Below are 17,822 nucleotides of genomic sequence, written 5' to 3'. Positions count from 1 at the left end.
CAAGGATGATTGAATTTTCATGTTTTCCTCCTTCATTTATTTCTGGTTTTCTTTGAGAACCAAGCTATAAAGCAATATTTCCTAGTTTATCCACATACAGGCTTCAGGGCAATGCAAGGCTTAAAATGCTACTTTATCCCAGTGGCATTTTCAAGACCCAAACATTGGAGCAAAAATTGAGAATATTTAAAGTAAAACTCCTTTTTCCACTATTCACACTATATTGTTTTACAACTTCCTACAATATTCTCCAGTTGATCCACTTCTTTAGGGCATTCAGATGTTAAGACAACAGGCCCTGTCTTTGTGATCAAAATATCGTCTTCAATGCGAATTCCAATACCTTTATATCTGAAAGATCAATATTGCACAAAATCAGTACATATTAAATACCACACTTTTCTAAAAAAAAGGTGTCCCCAAAAAATTGTGACTCATTGTGAATTCATAATTGACTAAGTCCCATAATTGCTGGACTGTAATTGTCCCCTAACTACTTTTGATGTGGTTTTGGCTTTAATATTTTATCACTGGCAAATGCTGTCAGCTTGACACTAACAACTCAATATTTATCCACCTTTTTGGCACATCCAACTCATCTCTAACATAAAGACCAGGCTCAATGGTGATTACCATTCCTTCTGACAGAGGAAGATTTTTACCAACAGAACTAATATCATGGACATCCATACCAAGATGATGACCAATATGATGGGGACACAATTTTCGTACAAGCTGTAAAAAACATGAGATAATTGACTTAGTGTCCCATAAGAATGACCTACGGACGATTAGAAATAGTCTGGCATTTATACCGATACGCTTGAAATTATGGCAACAGGAAGCTTCCTATCTAAAGTAAGTTTAACTAACCTGCTGGTTTTGGTGTCGTTGAAGACCTTTTGGGATTAATTTAAGAGCTAAAAGACGTAAAGAAGTCAAGAAGATAATTTTATCTTTTTAATTGAATTTTATTGTCTTTCGATGTTGTGTTTAATACGTACCTTCGAAGTCGTTTTCCATCATTGACGTCATTGCTTGATAAAGATTATCAATTGAAGTACCGACCTGGCATAACTAGACGACAAAGAACCTGATTTGAAGATTGTCGTTAATCGTATAAAAAACGTCAGGCCGACTGGACACCGCAGAAATTGGTGTTTAAGACGTTTCAACCCGAAAATCTAATCGCTGGTTCACAATTGTGCATTTCTGTATCGCCCTATCAAAGAGAAACCTTTTGAATATCTTAAAAAAGTTCAATTTTTCTTCTGAATACGCATTCTGCAATCTTTTGACAGCTCATCATACACATCTGACCGCTGTGAAATGGCCATTTTGAGGCTTAAAGTATACACAAGGTTATTAATTCAGACGATTCGTTTTTACCGTGAGCAAGCTTCAAATCTTTTGTGCAAGACATATTTTCTTGAATATTTATAAATCTTTTTCCTCACCAAGTTTGAAGTCTAAGTATCGAGAATTGCGGCTAAGCCTATACCAATTTCCGCGGTGTCGGCCGACTGATACCTTTATACATTCCTTTTGAATATTCAACATCATTTCATAGAGTTCTTTTTGTGCTTTTGTAAATTTACCATTGACAGGCCAAACTCTTGTCGTATCACTGCTGTAGCCATTGTATTCACAACCACTGTCGACCAATAATAACTCGCCATCTCTAAATATACATCAGATGTGACAACGGTGGTATACAAGGGCGCCTTCTATTTTGATAATCAGACCAAACCTTTCTCTGCATAAAGGAACGTCCGATCTGGATTTTAAAGATTTTGTTGGTTGAAATGAAATTGTCACGTTTTCCTGTCCTCAATATGTGGTAAGTGCCGTCCTCAATATATATATTAATAGCTAATATGTGTTTCTCTGTTCGACTACCCGAAAACATCATGATGTTGCGGAAATAAAGTTTTAGGATAAAAATATTACAAAGTGCCAGGAGAAAAATTGGCAGAAAAAGGATGTTTCCTAGTCTACCCTATGTCTTAAGGTGGGCTAGCCGCTATTTCGTTTAGCTTAACCAAATTGAAGAATGACCAAGTCAACATTTACCGTAATATTTGGTTATTACTAATATAATGTAGAATGTTAGCCATCGATCCAGTTGCAACTACTGGTGGAAAGGATAACCGATCAGCTCCGTGTTTTTTACATTCAAACTCCATAATATTTTGTAGCTGTGATTCCTGTATTCCGGCTTTGGTATTTGCCATGGTCTAAAGTGTATTGGAGTAATAGTTACTAACCAGGCAGGAATGTATGCGAAATATTCAACACCACACAAAAGACATTGTCATGTATGTGATCATGAGGGATATATGGAAAATGTGTCCATGTCTCCATGATGACGACCCTTGGTGGCGATGGCAGTATGCTTGTTTATGTTTAAGGTCAGGTTTAAAGGTATTATCAGCTGTCATTGAGTAAGAAACACTCGAATTCATGCTGAATTCAAATGTGGTATAACAACTGCCTAAAATAGACAAAACACTTCTCGACGTTTCGACCTGAGGGCTTCGTCAGGAGAGTCAGCGTGAGAGTTATCATACTAACTTTCCTGACGAAGGCCCTCAGGTCGAAACGTCGAGAAGTGTTTTGTCTGTTTTAGGCAGTTGTTATACCACATTTGATGCTAAGTTGTTTGAAGACGCTGCCACGCTGCTCCCTGGTTATATTGGAACCGTATCATGCTGAAGTATTTGACATTTCGTAACAATTGTTACTTTTCGTTGAAATGTTTAATAGCAGCAGTCATTCACGGTGCTTTAAATGCATGCATGACCGAGCTATTTTTCTTTCAATAAACGTAAGGACTAACAATGCATGCATTGCACTTGCTGCTTCTTGTATGGACTAATCACTCAAGCGGAAAGCTGTTTTTGTGCGGTGTTCTGAAAATCAGAATGTAGAATCGAATAGTTTCAAGAGTCCACTCTCTTTACTTTAATATATGAATAATGCTTACATGCCTAGCAGTCGAGATACCTTGATAAACCCTTTGGCTGTAATCGAGGTGCATTTCTTCAAAAGTGAAATTTCGGCGGGAGATTTAACCACTCGTAGCGACTCAACCAAATGACCGACGCGATGAATTCCTAATAATAATACAATTAGATACGACTTTGAATTCTGTTTCATTTTTGCCTAATAAGATTCGTTTGGACGTGATTGAAACATTGCATAGGCGGCATAGTTAACTTACTGCTAAATTTATATTTGGCTGTATTGAAAAGAACGTCGGTAATATCCTTGTTAATATGAAGATGAGATGGTTCCATATGGTCATACCAAATATGGCAATTCTCATCATTAAACCTGCATTCATAGTATAGAGAAAAGTAGATCTTGATTGATTCCTGAACTAAATCTTGGGCCTAACATCAGGTTATTACTGCTCTACGACTGCGGATATTTTGACAAAGTTACTTTGGTTCAACGCTCAACAACATCACCTTTCTAGTATGGTTCGTGATAGATCATTGATTGAGTATGCCTAATTTAAAAAACAAGCCCGATTACGAAAATAATATTTGTTGTTTGTTGTCCGTAATGGACACATTTTGAGGGTATTCGTAATGATCTGGGAAGATCAAGAAACATGTTAACTAAAAATATCTCGTACTTCATGGAATCCAAATTGCTCAACAGCTCCTTCTATTCCGCTTCGTGGTCCATCCCAAATTTCTCTAAAATAAGTAAAATTCGAATCTCGTTAAATAAAATTGTGTCATCAAATGAAACAAACTTGTGCGCCTATAATGTGGTTGTGTTTCATTACAGGCAATTACAGTAAAACTGACCTTGATGGATCCCTAGGTCTTGTGAAAAATACGGTTTTATATTCTTGTCCAGGAGAAGTATGCCCACCAATTTCTAAAGGACAAAAAGCAGTTTATGTAAAACTTATCCAACGAAAAAACTGTTGCCTAATCAGTTGTACCAACCTACAATCAAGACACTATCCGGTTCTTGATATCCTGTTAGGTACAAAAAGTTGGAATTCTGCCTGAAAGGATACCTAATTTAGCAGAAAGAAAATTAGTATTTTCATTGCGTTAAAGCTATCATACGATCATACCACATTTTTGTATCAAGCTTTGTCATACGATAGATCTTTCTCACGATGACGTCAACGCGGAAGCCTGATGTTACACGAAGTTTGATTGGCTAGTTAGTTTTGCGGAGCCAATCAAACTTCGTGTAGCATCAGGCTTTCCGTATTTGACGTCATGATGAGGAAAGTTTATTAGCATTTAGAACGGCTATAACTGCGCTATAACTTACGGTACGTCCGGGCCCATGAAATACTCAGGACTTGACGTGAATATAAGAATGTGTCTTTTATGTAACTTTCCATAGTGTGTGTTCCTAAGAACTCTAAGTAAAATAAATTTCATCAAAGTCTCACAACTTCTGAAAAATGCAGAGCAGCTTTTATGTAGGTACATTATAAAGACGAGGACAAACATGTGCACAGTGCACTTACTTTTTGACCTGAGAATAGGTCACTCAGAATAGAGATAAAAGTTCTTGATTCAAGCAATTAATACAGAAATTTGTCTGGGAATACGGGAATAAGTTACTTATTCAGCTCGATTTTCATTCAAGATATTTATACATATATAAATATACCTACTTTATTAAGTTATCTCTTCTTTGAACATACTCATCTCTGGAAATTCCAGGTGTGACTAAAGGAGTCAAATATTAGCAGCCTTTAAATGTGAAATATTAACCATCCAATTTACATCTTATTTCTTGGAAGTCACTGAGAGCAGTGCTCAGGTGAGGGGTTATATATCATAATTTAAAATATTTATACATGGTATGGAGTGAACCTAATAACAATTAACTCACTTTCATTGTTTTGCATTAAATGTGGATGAGTAACACCAGTTGGTTGACCTAATAGATGTGTTACTTTTGATGTATGAAGTTTTCGCCAACAAACTGAACTTCCAGATATACCTGTTGGAAAAAAAAGCTGTAACATATGAAAAATATATACCAGCTAACAAATTTCAATTTATCTATTGACATATAAGATTAGCAGTTTGGTTGTTCTTGGGTAATTGGTTGTTTCAAAATTCACTGGTAGACATGCTTTGATTGTGTCATGATCACATGAACACTGGCAATATAAAAGTTTTGTTTCATACAGTTGTTAGTTAGTTGTAGTTGACTCTAGTACTTGTAAGTGGTATTGTAAGTTTTAGTAAATAAATATTTTTTCTTAATAAGTCTTCCACTGTCATGAGTTTAAAGGGGTTGTGCCAAGTTAATGAATAAATAAGCACATATACAATGCACCAGACAATTTTACTTTAAATAGGCAGGGGCCAGTTGTATAAAACTATTTAACTACATTTTGCATAGTTAAATCCTAGTTAATTAACTCAGAAATACACACAACTCTGATTGGCCAATTCTGTTCTTAACTAGTCTTTTATACAACTGGCCCTAGTACATTAATCACTTTAATATATTGATGTTCTGGTATTACCAGTTTTTTTTTCAAAATATGCATTCACAAAATACATGACACTCTCTAAGGCATGGGAGGTGCAATTTTAAGAGAGTGTCACAAGGAGTGAGGGGGTGTCACTGGTGAGATCACACAAGGTGATAATCAGTTGATAACAAAGTTACAAAATAATTTATAAATTATATATTTTGTATGTGGGCTATTCTACTATTGTAGTCAGTATGAACAACTAAAATTTTACCATATCTGCAAATTTGGAATACTTTCATATATCTTCCAACCATAATGTAGCCAAATTTCTTATAATCATTTCAAATTCACCCATATACTCCACTCAGAGTATTGTGTCTCTATTTTTAAAATGTTTATGTTTTAAACGCACCCCCCCCGCCTCCTACCAAAGAAAATTCGGAAATACTCGTTTCCATTCTCGTTTCCTATTGGCTTGTAAATTATAATGTTGCTAAAATGTTGCTAGGTATGCAAATCACTGTAAATATAAATAATATCTAATTATAAAGTTGATGACAGTTTTAGTAATAAGTTACTAATAACGTTGTGGGTCCAACCATTTTTCTAATAAACATGGCAGTTTTATTACTAGGCTATGTCTATTATCTGCTTTTGTTTACAAAGGAAGAAACTTCTGCTATAACGCCACTTAATGATTTTGTTCGACATTTCGAAACACTGAATTATGCCGCAAAGCCCAAATTGTACCGAAGGGATACACAAAGAAGTCTTGGTAAGACGCAGTTTCTTGTGTTCAATGCTCACGGACGAAAATTTCAACTAATGCTTTGGCCTGATACAAAAGCATTAGCGCCCGATGCAGAAATTCTTGATGGAGATGGCAAGAAAATAGAATTTGACAGAGATTCGTTGCTAACTGGTGAAGTTGTCGGCGAACCAGGTTCTATCGTTCATGGAGTCTTGCATCAAGACACAGGTTTGTTTACCGGGAAAATTCTAATGAAAGATGATGTTTATTTCATCGAATCGGCAAAACGATATTTCAACAAACCTATGGGCTTTCATTCCGTGATATATAAGGACGAAGACGTAAAGTATAGTGTGAAATTTGCTGAACCAAAAATTGCCCCGATTGAAGAGGGATTTAAAAGGAACGACTTGCAAGGGGAAAGAGAGGATTTCAATATAAGAACTCGAAGAGCAACAGGCATTCCGAAGAATAACTTTTGTCGTCTGTCGATGGAAGCTGATTACACCTTTCTGGGGTTTGCAACAGACGCTATATTGGCTGTTGGCGAAATATTAAAGCATGTACAAGCTGTAAATATAATTTATGGCCAGACATTCAATACAAGCAGCACATATTTCCCATATAGTTTACAATTTCATGTGGGGCTATTGCAAGTACACAATAAAGACCAAACTCCAACAGAATTAAGAAGAGAGAATATTGATAGCTCAACATTTCTATCAATAATGTCGAAAAAAGATTACTCATCTTTCTGTCAGGCTGTTTATTTCACCCACAGAGATTTTGCTGGAGGTATTTTAGGGCTAGCATGGATTGGTTATCCACAGGGTAGAGCTGGAGGAATGTGTGATGGCAGGAGGGGGTCCAACAGTTATAACACAGCAGTTGTGACATTTACACTTCAAGGACGAAATACTCCACCAAAAGTCTCAGAAATAACATTTGCTCATGAAATTGGACATGCTTTTGGAGCCAAGGTATTTCTCTTGTATATTTTTATGGTATCTTACAAAACTTAGCTCAATTTCTAATATATTAGAAAGTTGGATACGTGCCTTTGCCGACACTTTACTTTTCTGATTATTACCATAATTATTTACACATGCATGCAATATATTTATTGTCTCCCTAAATGGGTATATGATATTGGTTTTACTGCATTAGTGAAAGAGAATTCCACAGAATTGCTATTTTTAACTATAAAAGATGGTTTACTAGTTCGCTAAATTTCATGACTGTTACCTTATGTCAACTATATGTCAAGTATCTCCGCCTAAATTCTGTTTATTCTCTGAACAAACCTACCTATCTCAGCTAGGTTAGGGCAAGATGTTGATGCAATCCATATCCACTTTGACATGATTGTTGCTAATATGCGATCTAGTATCATAATAGGGGTGACTGTTATGATACAAGACATACATTAACTATATTTCCACTGATGAGAGTTCTATGGTTGGCATATTAGTATTTACAATAAGGTTGTTATGTGCAGCTGTACACTTCACTTTTTAACCTATTCACTTGTATTCACTAAGCCTATTCTGTGGTATTAGCTTAATTTATTTTTTGAGACAGATCATCTGGCATTAGGAACTCCGGAATTTGTGATGATGAAGTAAGACAAACTACCCAGATAACTTTTCTTGACAGAAGATCCATCTGTTTTTTGCCTCACATTTCCAATTACGAGACAAACTTTTTTTTTGCCAAGTTCATCCAGATGGATAACTTGTCTCTTGGGCCCATGTGCTTGAATGTCTGCCTACCATATTATTTTACTTTATGTATAAGAAAAATGGTTCAGAAAATATTGCTGTTGTTGGCATCCCAATATCAGCTACCCTTAGTCAGAGCAATTCAATGAACAATGGTTTAATAAAATAATTTGACTTAATTGACGTAATCTAGTATTATATGGATTTTTAAGTCCTTTATTCTGATTGGTTGACAAGCGGTCTGTAAAACCCATATCCGGACCATGATTTGTATGTTCTGTATCCGGACCAGTATCCCGAATGCCTCATGCAGCTCAGTCATATAATAAACTGATTATTGACCTCGCTTGTTTGGTCGATCTGTACTGTGAAATATCAAACAGAGGTTTTCTGCATGTGTTTTTTTTTAAAAAAGCCTTGGTCTGATATTTCACAGTACATTCCTCACACTCTATATATATATATATATATATATATATATATATATATATATATATATATATATATATATATATATATATATATATATATATATATATTTCATTCTATGCTTAGCATGATGAAGATGATGATTGTGTACCTGGAGGTGAAGATGGAAACTATATCATGTTTGACAAGGCAACAAGTGGTGATCGCACTAGAAATGATCGCTTCTCACAATGCAGTATTGAGGAGATTATGGCCAACGTTAATGCTAAACGAGGAAAAGTCATTGACAGCAACGTCAAGAAATATCCGAGACTCTGTCTTGAGAGCTACAGTAGAATGGTTGGACGAGGGGATGCTTGTGGAAATGGCGTTATTGAGGGTGATGAAGAATGTGACTGTGGAATGGAAGAGCAATGTCGGTACCAGGAACCTAACTTATGTTGTGATTGGCGGACATGTAAACTCAACATTGGAAAAACGTGCAGTCCAAGTCAAGGTAAGTTTTCTCGGCAGGAAGCATCAGACGGGATTACACCTTTTTGCAGCTATTAAACTGTCGCTTCACGCTGATGATTAAGCTGAAAGGGTTGACGGGTTTAATTTAAGCCTGGTTTTCATCACTTGCAGTTCACTCGTGCGTATAAAAACTAAAATGCTTTGTCCGACGGAAAAAAATTGCACTTCATCGGTCGTCGACAAAGGATCGCAGAGCATCGCCGACAGTCTGTGAATGATGAAAACCAGGCTTTGTTTGTCCCGCAAACTTTAATCACAAAGTTGGCGTAAAGTCAAGAGATTGATTTCAGGAAACTAAATTCCTTTAATCAAATAAGTCATAAACTATCACGGTATCAAGAACCATTTTCTGTGACCATGTACCATAGTGTTTTAACGCCGAAGTATAAAGTTAATAACTTAGTAATAAATTGTAGTTATAAAACTGAAATTTGCGGGAGTATTTGCCTGGATAATAATTTTAGCTATGTAACTCTTTCGGTTTGCCCGAATTTTCGGCTGAACTTTGCCCGAATTTTTTATTCTCGAAATTTTGGGGGGCAAGTGGCAAGTGCCCTCCCCCATGCCCCCCTGTCCCTATGTATTCAGCGAAAACGGACAGTTCCCAAATCCCAACCCAAGCTCCTTCGCCCATAATTCTGAGAATAATTTTCGACACTTACAGGCCCATGCTGTAATAAAGAATGCAAAACAGCTTATGAAGAAAAAATCTGTGGACGTGGTAGCGATTGTCTTAAAGAGTCAAGATGCCCCAGTTTGAGTGAAAGAACAGCCAAGAGTATCACCGGCTACAAATGCCCATCTCAGGAGTTCCGTCCTGTCGATACCGAATGCGAAGGAGGGGCCTTGCTGTGTCATAAGGGTCTTTGTAGCAAATCCATCTGTACAAAATATAACTTAAAACCTTGTGAATGCAAGAAAAGAAAAGAAGAATGCCATGCCTGCTGTATTGAAAATGGCGTTTGTCGCAGTGCCTATAAGATAGATAAGGTATATTGCAGCGTTCTATCATTAATATACCATGCTCCTCTCAGACTTTGACTTTCGGGATTCGTAGCATTCTGCATTGTGCTTATTTTATGTCTTATGTTTAAGACAGCGTATTTTCGTCCAGACGTTTTTGAAGGTTTCGATTTTAGATGCAATTTTCTTCCTCTGATAGATGCAAAGGAACAAATAATTATGAACGCTTTGATGTCTATAAGTGCCCTTTTATCAATGTGTATAACTTATTCACTGATTCACATGAATCAATGGGAGAAAATCACATCCGAAATCGAAATCGCTCTCTGGTTTATAAACGGGGCCATGGTCAGGTGCAGGATAGCTTTGGACAATAGCGAGATCACGTGATTATCGAAAGGGTTTATAGTGAAATCCACCTCAAACATCATGTTTTGTGTATGTTTTTCAGATGAAACGTAGTACGCCGTATAACTACAGTATTGGCACCCCATGTGCCAACAACACGGGCTACTGTGATTTCTTCCAGTATTGTCAAAGAGTTGACTTGGAAGGTCCGCTTCTACAGCTGTTTAACCTGTATTTTACCTCTGAAGGTAAGTCTGAAGTTTACAATATGATCATTGCAGATGGTACAATATTGATCAAAACCCCAAAGAATGTGTTATCATGCAGCCTTGCCCCTTCTGTCTATGTTGATACATAATGGCTGTTTAACCTCAATCTAGTCGATAATTGACACACAATGGTTGTTAATTCAGCGCGTCACAACAGTAATAGCCATAATCTCGAAGACAAACTTTGAAAGCAGGGGGATGGGCGAAACTGTCACGATAATGAGGAACTGTGAATATATCGTGCTAGCATGGAACGTCCTATAAACCTCACCACGACTGTAGATACAAAAATGCCTATGATAGTGCTGATATACCCCGAAGATAAACTTGCTACTCCTACTTTGGTAGGGAAAACAGTGGTGCGATTCCTTGACAGCCATGTCATATAGTAACTTACGTACTTCCTTGATCATTGGCAAGATTTTACGTATATAAAATACTCGAAATTATAAGCTCTTAATCCACTGGGACCCCCGCAATACTGTAGTAACTTGATCGAAGGGAAGATTTTGCGTATAATACTCAAATTAAGCTCTTAATCCGGAGGACCCGCGTCATAGAATGACTCGCGGTTGACTGTGAACCCTCATTCAGTGAGAACGAGTTTGCTTATATACAGGCTTAAATTGTGTCCTGGAATTCACATACCGCGTAACTATATAGAAGCACGGCTAGAAGCCTAGAAGCTACTGAGAAATATAGTTTGTCCCCAAGACCCGTTGTATATGTACTGAGGGAGGTGAATAATGTAGATCTCAATTGAGCATACATGCCAGTCCAAGGGGCAAAATATATATTTATTTTTATATTGGACTAGTCAATTCTCTTTATTCTTATTTCGTTAAACCATATTTAACCTCGTTAATGTGAATAGATTATAAATGGTCTTAGGTTATAGGTCGAATGTTGAATGTGAAGTTTAGGATAATACTACAGATTAGGAATATAACAACGAGATTTTCTGATAAATCTTCACTGAAAGTTCAATAGGGAATTAGATAGATTTCAATATGATTATGTTGTACGTTTTTCACTTTTTCATTGTCGAGTTAAACAAATCTAAAAAAAACTTTTAGGTGTTCGCGAGCTTACTCGGAAGTACTGGTGGGCAATCTTGCTTGGTACCCTAGGTCTGGTTGGTATAATAGTCCTGCTTGTGGTGTATGGTGCTCGATATACTGGCACAGATAACCCTGATGGTAAACCAGCCGAACCCTTACCAAGCTTCTGTTGCTGTGGCACTGATCGGAGCGATGGACCAGCAGCCCGCAGAGAGTTGAGAGGAGCCCATTCTGAGCTCAAAGAAGACAAAGAACTATAAAATAAGATAGTTTTAAAAATTTTGTTTACAGCATCTTGGGTTTTCAATTTTTGTGTTGTGCGTTTAAACCTGGTTTGCGCACGCTGTAGTTATTTGCAATAATTATTGCAATATTTCATACAATCGATCAATATAATAGCCTGCGAATGGGTGTTTAAGACGAGGACAAAAGTGATCGGCAATAGCAGAACGTGAAATGTATGAACGCTAAAATATTTTCTCCCATTGATACATATTAATTTGCATGAAGTGATTCGGTATAATAATAATATGTCACAGTGTATCCAACTTGTAATGTATTAATTGAATATATTTCCAAGTTTTTCTGAACGAATAAGACGAAAAAGAATATATTGATAATTTTTAATAACATATTGATCATAGTGTAGCCTATACTTTCTGTTTTGTCGTTATCGTCGTGAACAAGTCATTTTCACCGATGTGAAATACTCGCGGATGTAAATTTGTCTTTATCTTCTGTATTTAAATCGTCATTCTTGACTTCAGATACTGCATTACTCTAATACATCAACCACCTTGACATGTTCACGACAATTACGATTAAATGAAAACCAGGGTGAGGCGTATACATATAACATATTGTAACTATCATGAGATATAGCGCGTTGAATCAGTAATGACGCCTAGTAAAGATAAGCCTAGACTATATTTGATGACGGGATATTGAAATCCCTAATGTGGCCTTTAACTTAGTCTTATTTGGCTTTATTTGTGTATAATTCGTAGTAATCACTTGTATAAGTTGATTTGAATTTTGGTTACATCGCTGACGTATTAATTCATTGTAAACCCAACTGCCAAATGGGTCAAATGCACCTGCTAATAATATTATTGACTTTTCCATTGAGAGCACATCTTTCATTCACTAATCATTAACTGATGTTTGACATAATAGAAGGCTCATTGAAACCGTATGACCTGTTTTTGTAGGGGCGAAATAAACGAAACAGCTTTGCGAGATTGTCAACAGAATGGTAAACGTGATTAACTATATATGTCTCCTGGCTTTCACCGCTACGCTGAGCTCTGGTTATAAGCGGTCGGGAAAAGTCATTAGACACTTTGAAGCTCTTGATTATGAGACGAAATATAAACAGGCAGAAATTGGCCGACTTGTGGATGAAAGGTCATCGACCGCGCAGGAAGCGTCGTCTATCAAAGTTATCAATATTGAAGCATTCGGAAGAAAATTTAAACTTATTTTAAGAAGTAAGGATATCTCGTCTTTTCCTTTTGATATCGAAATCAAAGGCAACATAAACACCGAACTTAATTTGAATTCAAATACCTTAGTTGCTGGGAGTGTATACAATGATAAATTGTCTAGTGTCTACGGTTGGATTACTGAGTCGGGATTTTTCTATGGGACTGTTAAATCCCAAAATGAAACATATTACATTGAACCGGCTAATAAGTACTTCATATCTCCAAGATTTCATTCTCTGATGTATCGGAGTAAGGATAATACAGATGATCTTGGCGACCTCTTCAATTTCATCAACTACGGAAACAAGAAGCGCGCGAATTCAAAACATCACATTTCCAAAAGGCGATCTTCGACCCATCCCGAATTTAAAACTAACCCAAAAATCTGCCGTTTGTCGCTAGAGGCCGACTTTGCGTTCCTCAAAATGATGGGCAGTACTTTAGATTCCCTTAATTCGATGATTAATCACGTAGAAGTCTTAAATCGCATATTTTACAGATCCTTTGTCAACAGAGATATGTCAACTCATGCGAAAGTATTTGAACTTCACCGTAACCTCAGCATGGTCCAATTTCAAATTGCAAGGGTCAGAGTTTACAACGAGTCTGAAACTGTACAGGTCTTAGGACCCACCGTTCTAGACGCGGCAACATTTCTGAGACATATGCAAAACAAGGGGGGATATTCCCATTATTGTTTAGGCCTGTTTTTTACCGGCAACAGTTTTAACGACGGCGTTTTAGGAGTGGCCAAAACTGGAGGGATTTGTACCAACTTGAATGTGGGTGTTGTCTCCTTTAAACGGGAGGGTGTGGCCCTGCCTCCGCTGCTCACAGAGATTGCTGTTGCTCATGTTGTTGGCCATGCATTTGGCGCTAAGGTTTGTTTGTTTGCACAATTCTAACAATATCATTCCCGAATGTGCTCACTGGGTTCACCAAAAACGGGTTGGGCAATGTGGTCTGTTATTATTTCGGTAGTTTCATTTCCAGGGGGCTTATATTGGGGAAATCTCCGTTTCTCATACTGTAGCGAGTTCACTGAGCAAGATAGTTATAGAAAGACACAACTCGACTAAAAACTGCTTGCCGCCACTATAATGCAAAAAAGAGACACAGCTATGCATGTTTAAGGTTTAGTTTGGGTCAAGTTCAGGCTACGAAAGAGGAGCAGACTACCTTGAGAGAAATAAGGATTTTCAGAAAAACGATTGACAGACTCTTTACAGGTGTGTGTCATGAGATCCAGCGATCGCAAGAATTGAAAGGATATCAATTACGCCGCTGAAGCTCAAGGTCATTTTGTGGGTGATACAAGGGGAAAATTATAGGGTCACGAACACGAGATACTCCAGCGAACATTGTGAAACGTGATTAATTTTTTTACATCAGGGACATGAGATGAAAAACTTTGGGGACACGGCCGTACGGGATATTCAAAGGAAAATCGTCGAATCCGGCTATAATTGATATTTTTTTTACGCCGGGACGTTTTACTAGCGAAATATGATATTTGCGCCTGTGTCTTCTACATTGTGACCAGTCAGGTTGAATTTAATACTGGCAAAAAAAAACAGACGAAAATTATGCATTAGTCAAAAAAAGCGTTCAATACTATATGAATCTATTACTATGTAAATAATACATGAATTTGCATGAGGAAAGCATAAATATTCGTATCAACTCAGCCTAATTTCTATTTAGCACGATGAAGATAGCTGCCATTCGGAATCTTTGAACAAGGATGACCACTTCATAATGACGAAATTTGGCCTCGATGCAGATCTAGGCAATCATTTTGTTTACTCCCCATGCACTGTTCGACAAATTAAATCTTTCCTGAACACGTTACCAGAGAAGGGCTGCTTTAAACTTGACTCGCCAAGTTTATGTGGAAATGCTGTGGTGGAACATGGCGAAGAGTGTGACTGTGGCGGAGACGAGATGTGTAAAGATTTGGAGCCTGGGAACTGCTGTGATTTTGGAACCTGCAAGTTGAGGGTCCACGCTGAATGCAGCGTTTCGAATGGTACGAAATTGGCACGTTATCGTGTGAAAGGGATGGGAAATAAAGTGTTATTGAGTGTCCATTTTTTTTTCCAGGATCGTGTTGCGATGGCAAGACTTGTAGGTACAAAAATGCCGGAGAAATTTGTTCAGTGGAAACAGAATGCTCGGATCAAGCAGTGTGCAATGGCAACACCTCAATATGCCCAGAACCATCGCACAAGGAGAATTTTTCGGAGTGTAACTGGAATTCCAGCATCTGCATGAATGGCGTTTGTAGTGGAAAATCTGTTTGTGGTAAATTTGGGCTGCAACCTTGCTTTTGTAAAGATAAATCAGATGAATGTAAAATTTGTTGTTTGAGTAAGGGGAAATGCTTTCCGGCACAGAATATTACTAAGGTATGTAACTTGTTTATCACCTAAATCAACTTAAGAGTCTTTCAGACAGCCTTTTACATTAAGGCTCAATTCACCCGGGACCAGACGAATTTGGATTTGTGCTCAAATAGGTCAAATTCGCCCGGTTCATTTAATCGGACGGTAAAATTGGGTGAAAATTTGACCGGTCCTAATTCCTGTTCACACGAAGAAACCGGACGGTTTCGAGCACTTATTTCATATCAAGCCAGAAAAAGGTTCCGGCATCAAGTGGCAATCAGCCGTGTTAATTCATATTAAAAACCTTGTCTGCATGAATGTTTTAGATCAAATCAAGACTCAAGTCAATATACCTGAGTGCAGGATCATTGTGTTCAAGCAGGCGAGGATATTGCGATGTTTTTCACGATTGTCACCGAATAAACCTCAATGCTCCGTTTTCCAATCGCTATGATCCGTATTTTAGAAAAAAAAGTAAGTCATTCAAACATATTGTTTCTCCATACGTGTGCTATATAAAGCCGGATGCTTGCGGTGTCTGCGGTCCTTCAATTATATTTGTTTCAAACTAAAATAGACTCACAAAGGGTAAAAATAAAATTAGCCAGGGCAGGTACTTGGCCCGTCTTGGATGTATTTTCATTACTGCGACTATTACATCCGTTTTTTAATTACTTCTCCTATTTCCTATAGGCATTAAAGAAATAACTCACTCATTTTGGTGGGCAATATTTCTCGGTACAGTAGCTCTAATAGCATGCGTAGTCATGTCAATCAAGCATGGAGCTCTATATACAAAAAGTAGTAATCCTGAATTAAACGAGCGACAGCCAGCAAAAACACTACCAAGGTTTAAATTATCTCGTTTAAAGGAAGAGGAAAGGGGAATTGTCCTTACTGACGATATGGTAGCTTGAAATGCACTTAGGACTACATGTACACAACGTTTGCGAGAATGCAAACACTATCATTTAGCTGATTTCGAGCTGATTCAATACTGGAAGTTGGAAATGCACCCCTTAAACTGTTAAAACAGGAAAAGTTTTTGGAGACACTTCAACGTTCTTGGAAACTCTCAAAACAACACCAGCCTAGTAGTAAAATATGGAAAGGCTTACTGAAATTCTGACCGGCATTCGGCCCGTCGTTAATTCAATGGTTGGGGCAGGGGAGGATGTCTAGTATACATCCACAAAGAAACTGATAATTTGAGAATACACATACAGATCTATACAGATCTAATTGTACACACATTGACTTGCTTTTTTGCTGAGTCTGACAGTCAAATAATATAATATGACGAAAGGCCTACTAGTTAGACTACACGATAAGTTGTATGCGATTATCATTCTGAAGAATGTAAACAAGGGCCTATATATGCCACAATCTTCATTCATTCTGTTCAGAGTGGTTTTGTTCATACGTTCGCCAGGGTGCAAATCGTATGCGACAAATCGCATAGTGTAAATGGGCCTGAAGTTGGACTGATTAAGGCTGGTTACAACATCATATTCAGAGCCTTTCCACACGCGGTGAAGGAGAAAGATTGACAAAGTGCCTGTTTAACAGATAGGCACTTTTTTTGTTCGGATTGAGTTATTTATTATTTTGGGGAAGAATTATTCTTTTTGTCCTTGATGGCGTAAAATTATCCCCAATCTGCCCTCCCTTTAAGGCAGCACTTCACTTGCAATAGTAACGTCTAGTTCATTATTTTGGGGAGGGATTATTCTTCTTGTCCTTGACGACGATTGCGAATATGGCAGCCCTTCGCAGAGGCTTGCTTTCCACTGCTTCCCACTCGCGCCACGTCACGTAGAAAAACACACTTAGTCAGCCCGTACGATTGCGAAATACGTTGTCACATTTCGCAGACCCATCACCGAATATGTTGCTCAAGCGAACATATTTGGCTGGTGATAAATATTATCAGGAAAATATCATATCTCAGGCCTATACTCCTAAATATCGCCATTTATTACTATATTAGTTCATTTGTATAATTCATACTGTTTTTACTCTAATTGGGACGGTCAGTTAGACGTATCTTGTCGCGGTTAATCCATTTCTGGAAAAACTGTCCGTTTTATGTCGGCACACAAGCGGTCGAACAAAACGGTATTCGGAACCGAAAATGGTTGCATGTGACAATTACGTCTAGACAGACGCTCCCAGAAAGGTTAGCTCCACTGGTTAATTCTCCTAAAAAGGTTCCGCGCCATCTTGTTTCTTTTTAATTTCAAGAGGAAAAAAACATACAATCGAATTGCCTTAATTAATTTGACACGTCCGCATATCAATCACCCTGACCACAGCACGAACGTTTGTTTTATGCTAACAATAATTCTGGGAACTATCAAGCGTGGTATGTCGAGTGTTTGTGCTAGCTGTATTCAGTATGGCTCATTCGTTAA

General features: G+C 37.6%; 3 protein-coding genes across 4 annotated transcripts; 2 read left to right on the top strand and 1 right to left on the bottom strand.

Moving 5' to 3' along the window:
- Window positions 1–35: 35 nt before the first annotated feature.
- On the bottom strand, window positions 36–5,890 carry LOC114530248 (xaa-Pro aminopeptidase 3-like). The gene is made up of 16 exons (XM_028551839.1): window positions 5,748–5,890; window positions 4,879–4,989; window positions 4,658–4,712; window positions 4,306–4,398; window positions 3,966–4,039; window positions 3,822–3,894; window positions 3,644–3,707; window positions 3,474–3,514; window positions 3,224–3,336; window positions 3,007–3,116; window positions 2,074–2,237; window positions 1,531–1,681; window positions 1,005–1,077; window positions 874–920; window positions 578–735; window positions 36–351 (listed from the first exon to the last, which is right to left on the bottom strand). The coding sequence occupies exons 1-16, from the start codon at window positions 5,788–5,790 to the stop codon at window positions 219–221; spliced, it is 1,503 nt and encodes a 500-aa protein (XP_028407640.1). The 5' UTR covers window positions 5,791–5,890; the 3' UTR covers window positions 36–218.
- A 149-nt stretch (window positions 5,891–6,039) lies between these two features.
- LOC114530322 (disintegrin and metalloproteinase domain-containing protein 10-like) lies at window positions 6,040–12,651 on the top strand. The gene is made up of 5 exons (XM_028551933.1): window positions 6,040–7,207; window positions 8,504–8,873; window positions 9,558–9,883; window positions 10,308–10,452; window positions 11,550–12,651. The coding sequence occupies exons 1-5, from the start codon at window positions 6,092–6,094 to the stop codon at window positions 11,792–11,794; spliced, it is 2,202 nt and encodes a 733-aa protein (XP_028407734.1). The 5' UTR covers window positions 6,040–6,091; the 3' UTR covers window positions 11,795–12,651.
- An 84-nt stretch (window positions 12,652–12,735) lies between these two features.
- LOC114530383 (disintegrin and metalloproteinase domain-containing protein 10-like) lies at window positions 12,736–17,353 on the top strand. Of its 2 annotated transcripts, XM_028552004.1 has the most exons (6): window positions 12,736–13,902; window positions 14,726–15,050; window positions 15,125–15,429; window positions 15,735–15,882; window positions 16,102–16,146; window positions 16,281–17,353. In XM_028552004.1, exons 1-6 carry the CDS (start codon window positions 12,787–12,789, stop codon window positions 16,307–16,309), a joined length of 1,968 nt encoding a protein of 655 aa, XP_028407805.1. In that variant the 5' UTR covers window positions 12,736–12,786; the 3' UTR covers window positions 16,310–17,353. The 2 variants fall into 2 exon arrangements, with proteins under 2 accessions (XP_028407805.1, XP_028407804.1); XM_028552003.1 differs by having other exon boundaries at window positions 16,102–17,353.
- The last annotated feature ends 469 nt before the right edge of the window (window positions 17,354–17,822 follow it).

This window comes from Dendronephthya gigantea, unplaced genomic scaffold (genome assembly GCF_004324835.1).
Source record: "Dendronephthya gigantea isolate DGI-Jeju-01 unplaced genomic scaffold, DenGig_1.0 000061F, whole genome shotgun sequence".
Taxonomy (NCBI): Eukaryota; Metazoa; Cnidaria; class Anthozoa; order Malacalcyonacea; family Nephtheidae; genus Dendronephthya; species Dendronephthya gigantea.
This window is presented reverse-complemented; position numbering and strand designations above follow the sequence as displayed.

Bases quoted from the DNA above. Each gene is read 5' to 3' on its own strand.
- LOC114530248 (XM_028551839.1), bottom strand. From the start codon at position 5,790: ATGGTTGGAAGATATATGAAAGTATTCCAAATTTGCAGATATG. The intron at 4,990-5,747 runs GTAAAATTTTAG...TTTTTCCAACAG, and splicing joins ATTCCAAATTTGCAGATATG to GTATATCTGGAAGTTCAGTT. The intron at 2,238-3,006 runs GTATCTCGACTG...AATACACTTTAG, and splicing joins CAGCCAAAGGGTTTATCAAG to ACCATGGCAAATACCAAAGC.
- LOC114530322 (XM_028551933.1), top strand. From the start codon at position 6,092: ATGGCAGTTTTATTACTAGGCTATGTCTATTATCTGCTTTTGTTTACA. The intron at 7,208-8,503 runs GTATTTCTCTTG...TTCTATGCTTAG, and splicing joins GACATGCTTTTGGAGCCAAG to CATGATGAAGATGATGATTG. The intron at 10,453-11,549 runs GTAAGTCTGAAG...AAAAACTTTTAG, and splicing joins CCTGTATTTTACCTCTGAAG to GTGTTCGCGAGCTTACTCGG.
- LOC114530383 (XM_028552003.1), top strand. From the start codon at position 12,787: ATGGTAAACGTGATTAACTATATATGTCTCCTGGCTTTCACCGCTACG. The intron at 13,903-14,725 runs GTTTGTTTGTTT...ATTTCTATTTAG, and splicing joins GCCATGCATTTGGCGCTAAG to CACGATGAAGATAGCTGCCA. The intron at 15,883-16,101 runs GTAAGTCATTCA...TATTTCCTATAG, and splicing joins TCCGTATTTTAGAAAAAAAA to GCATTAAAGAAATAACTCAC.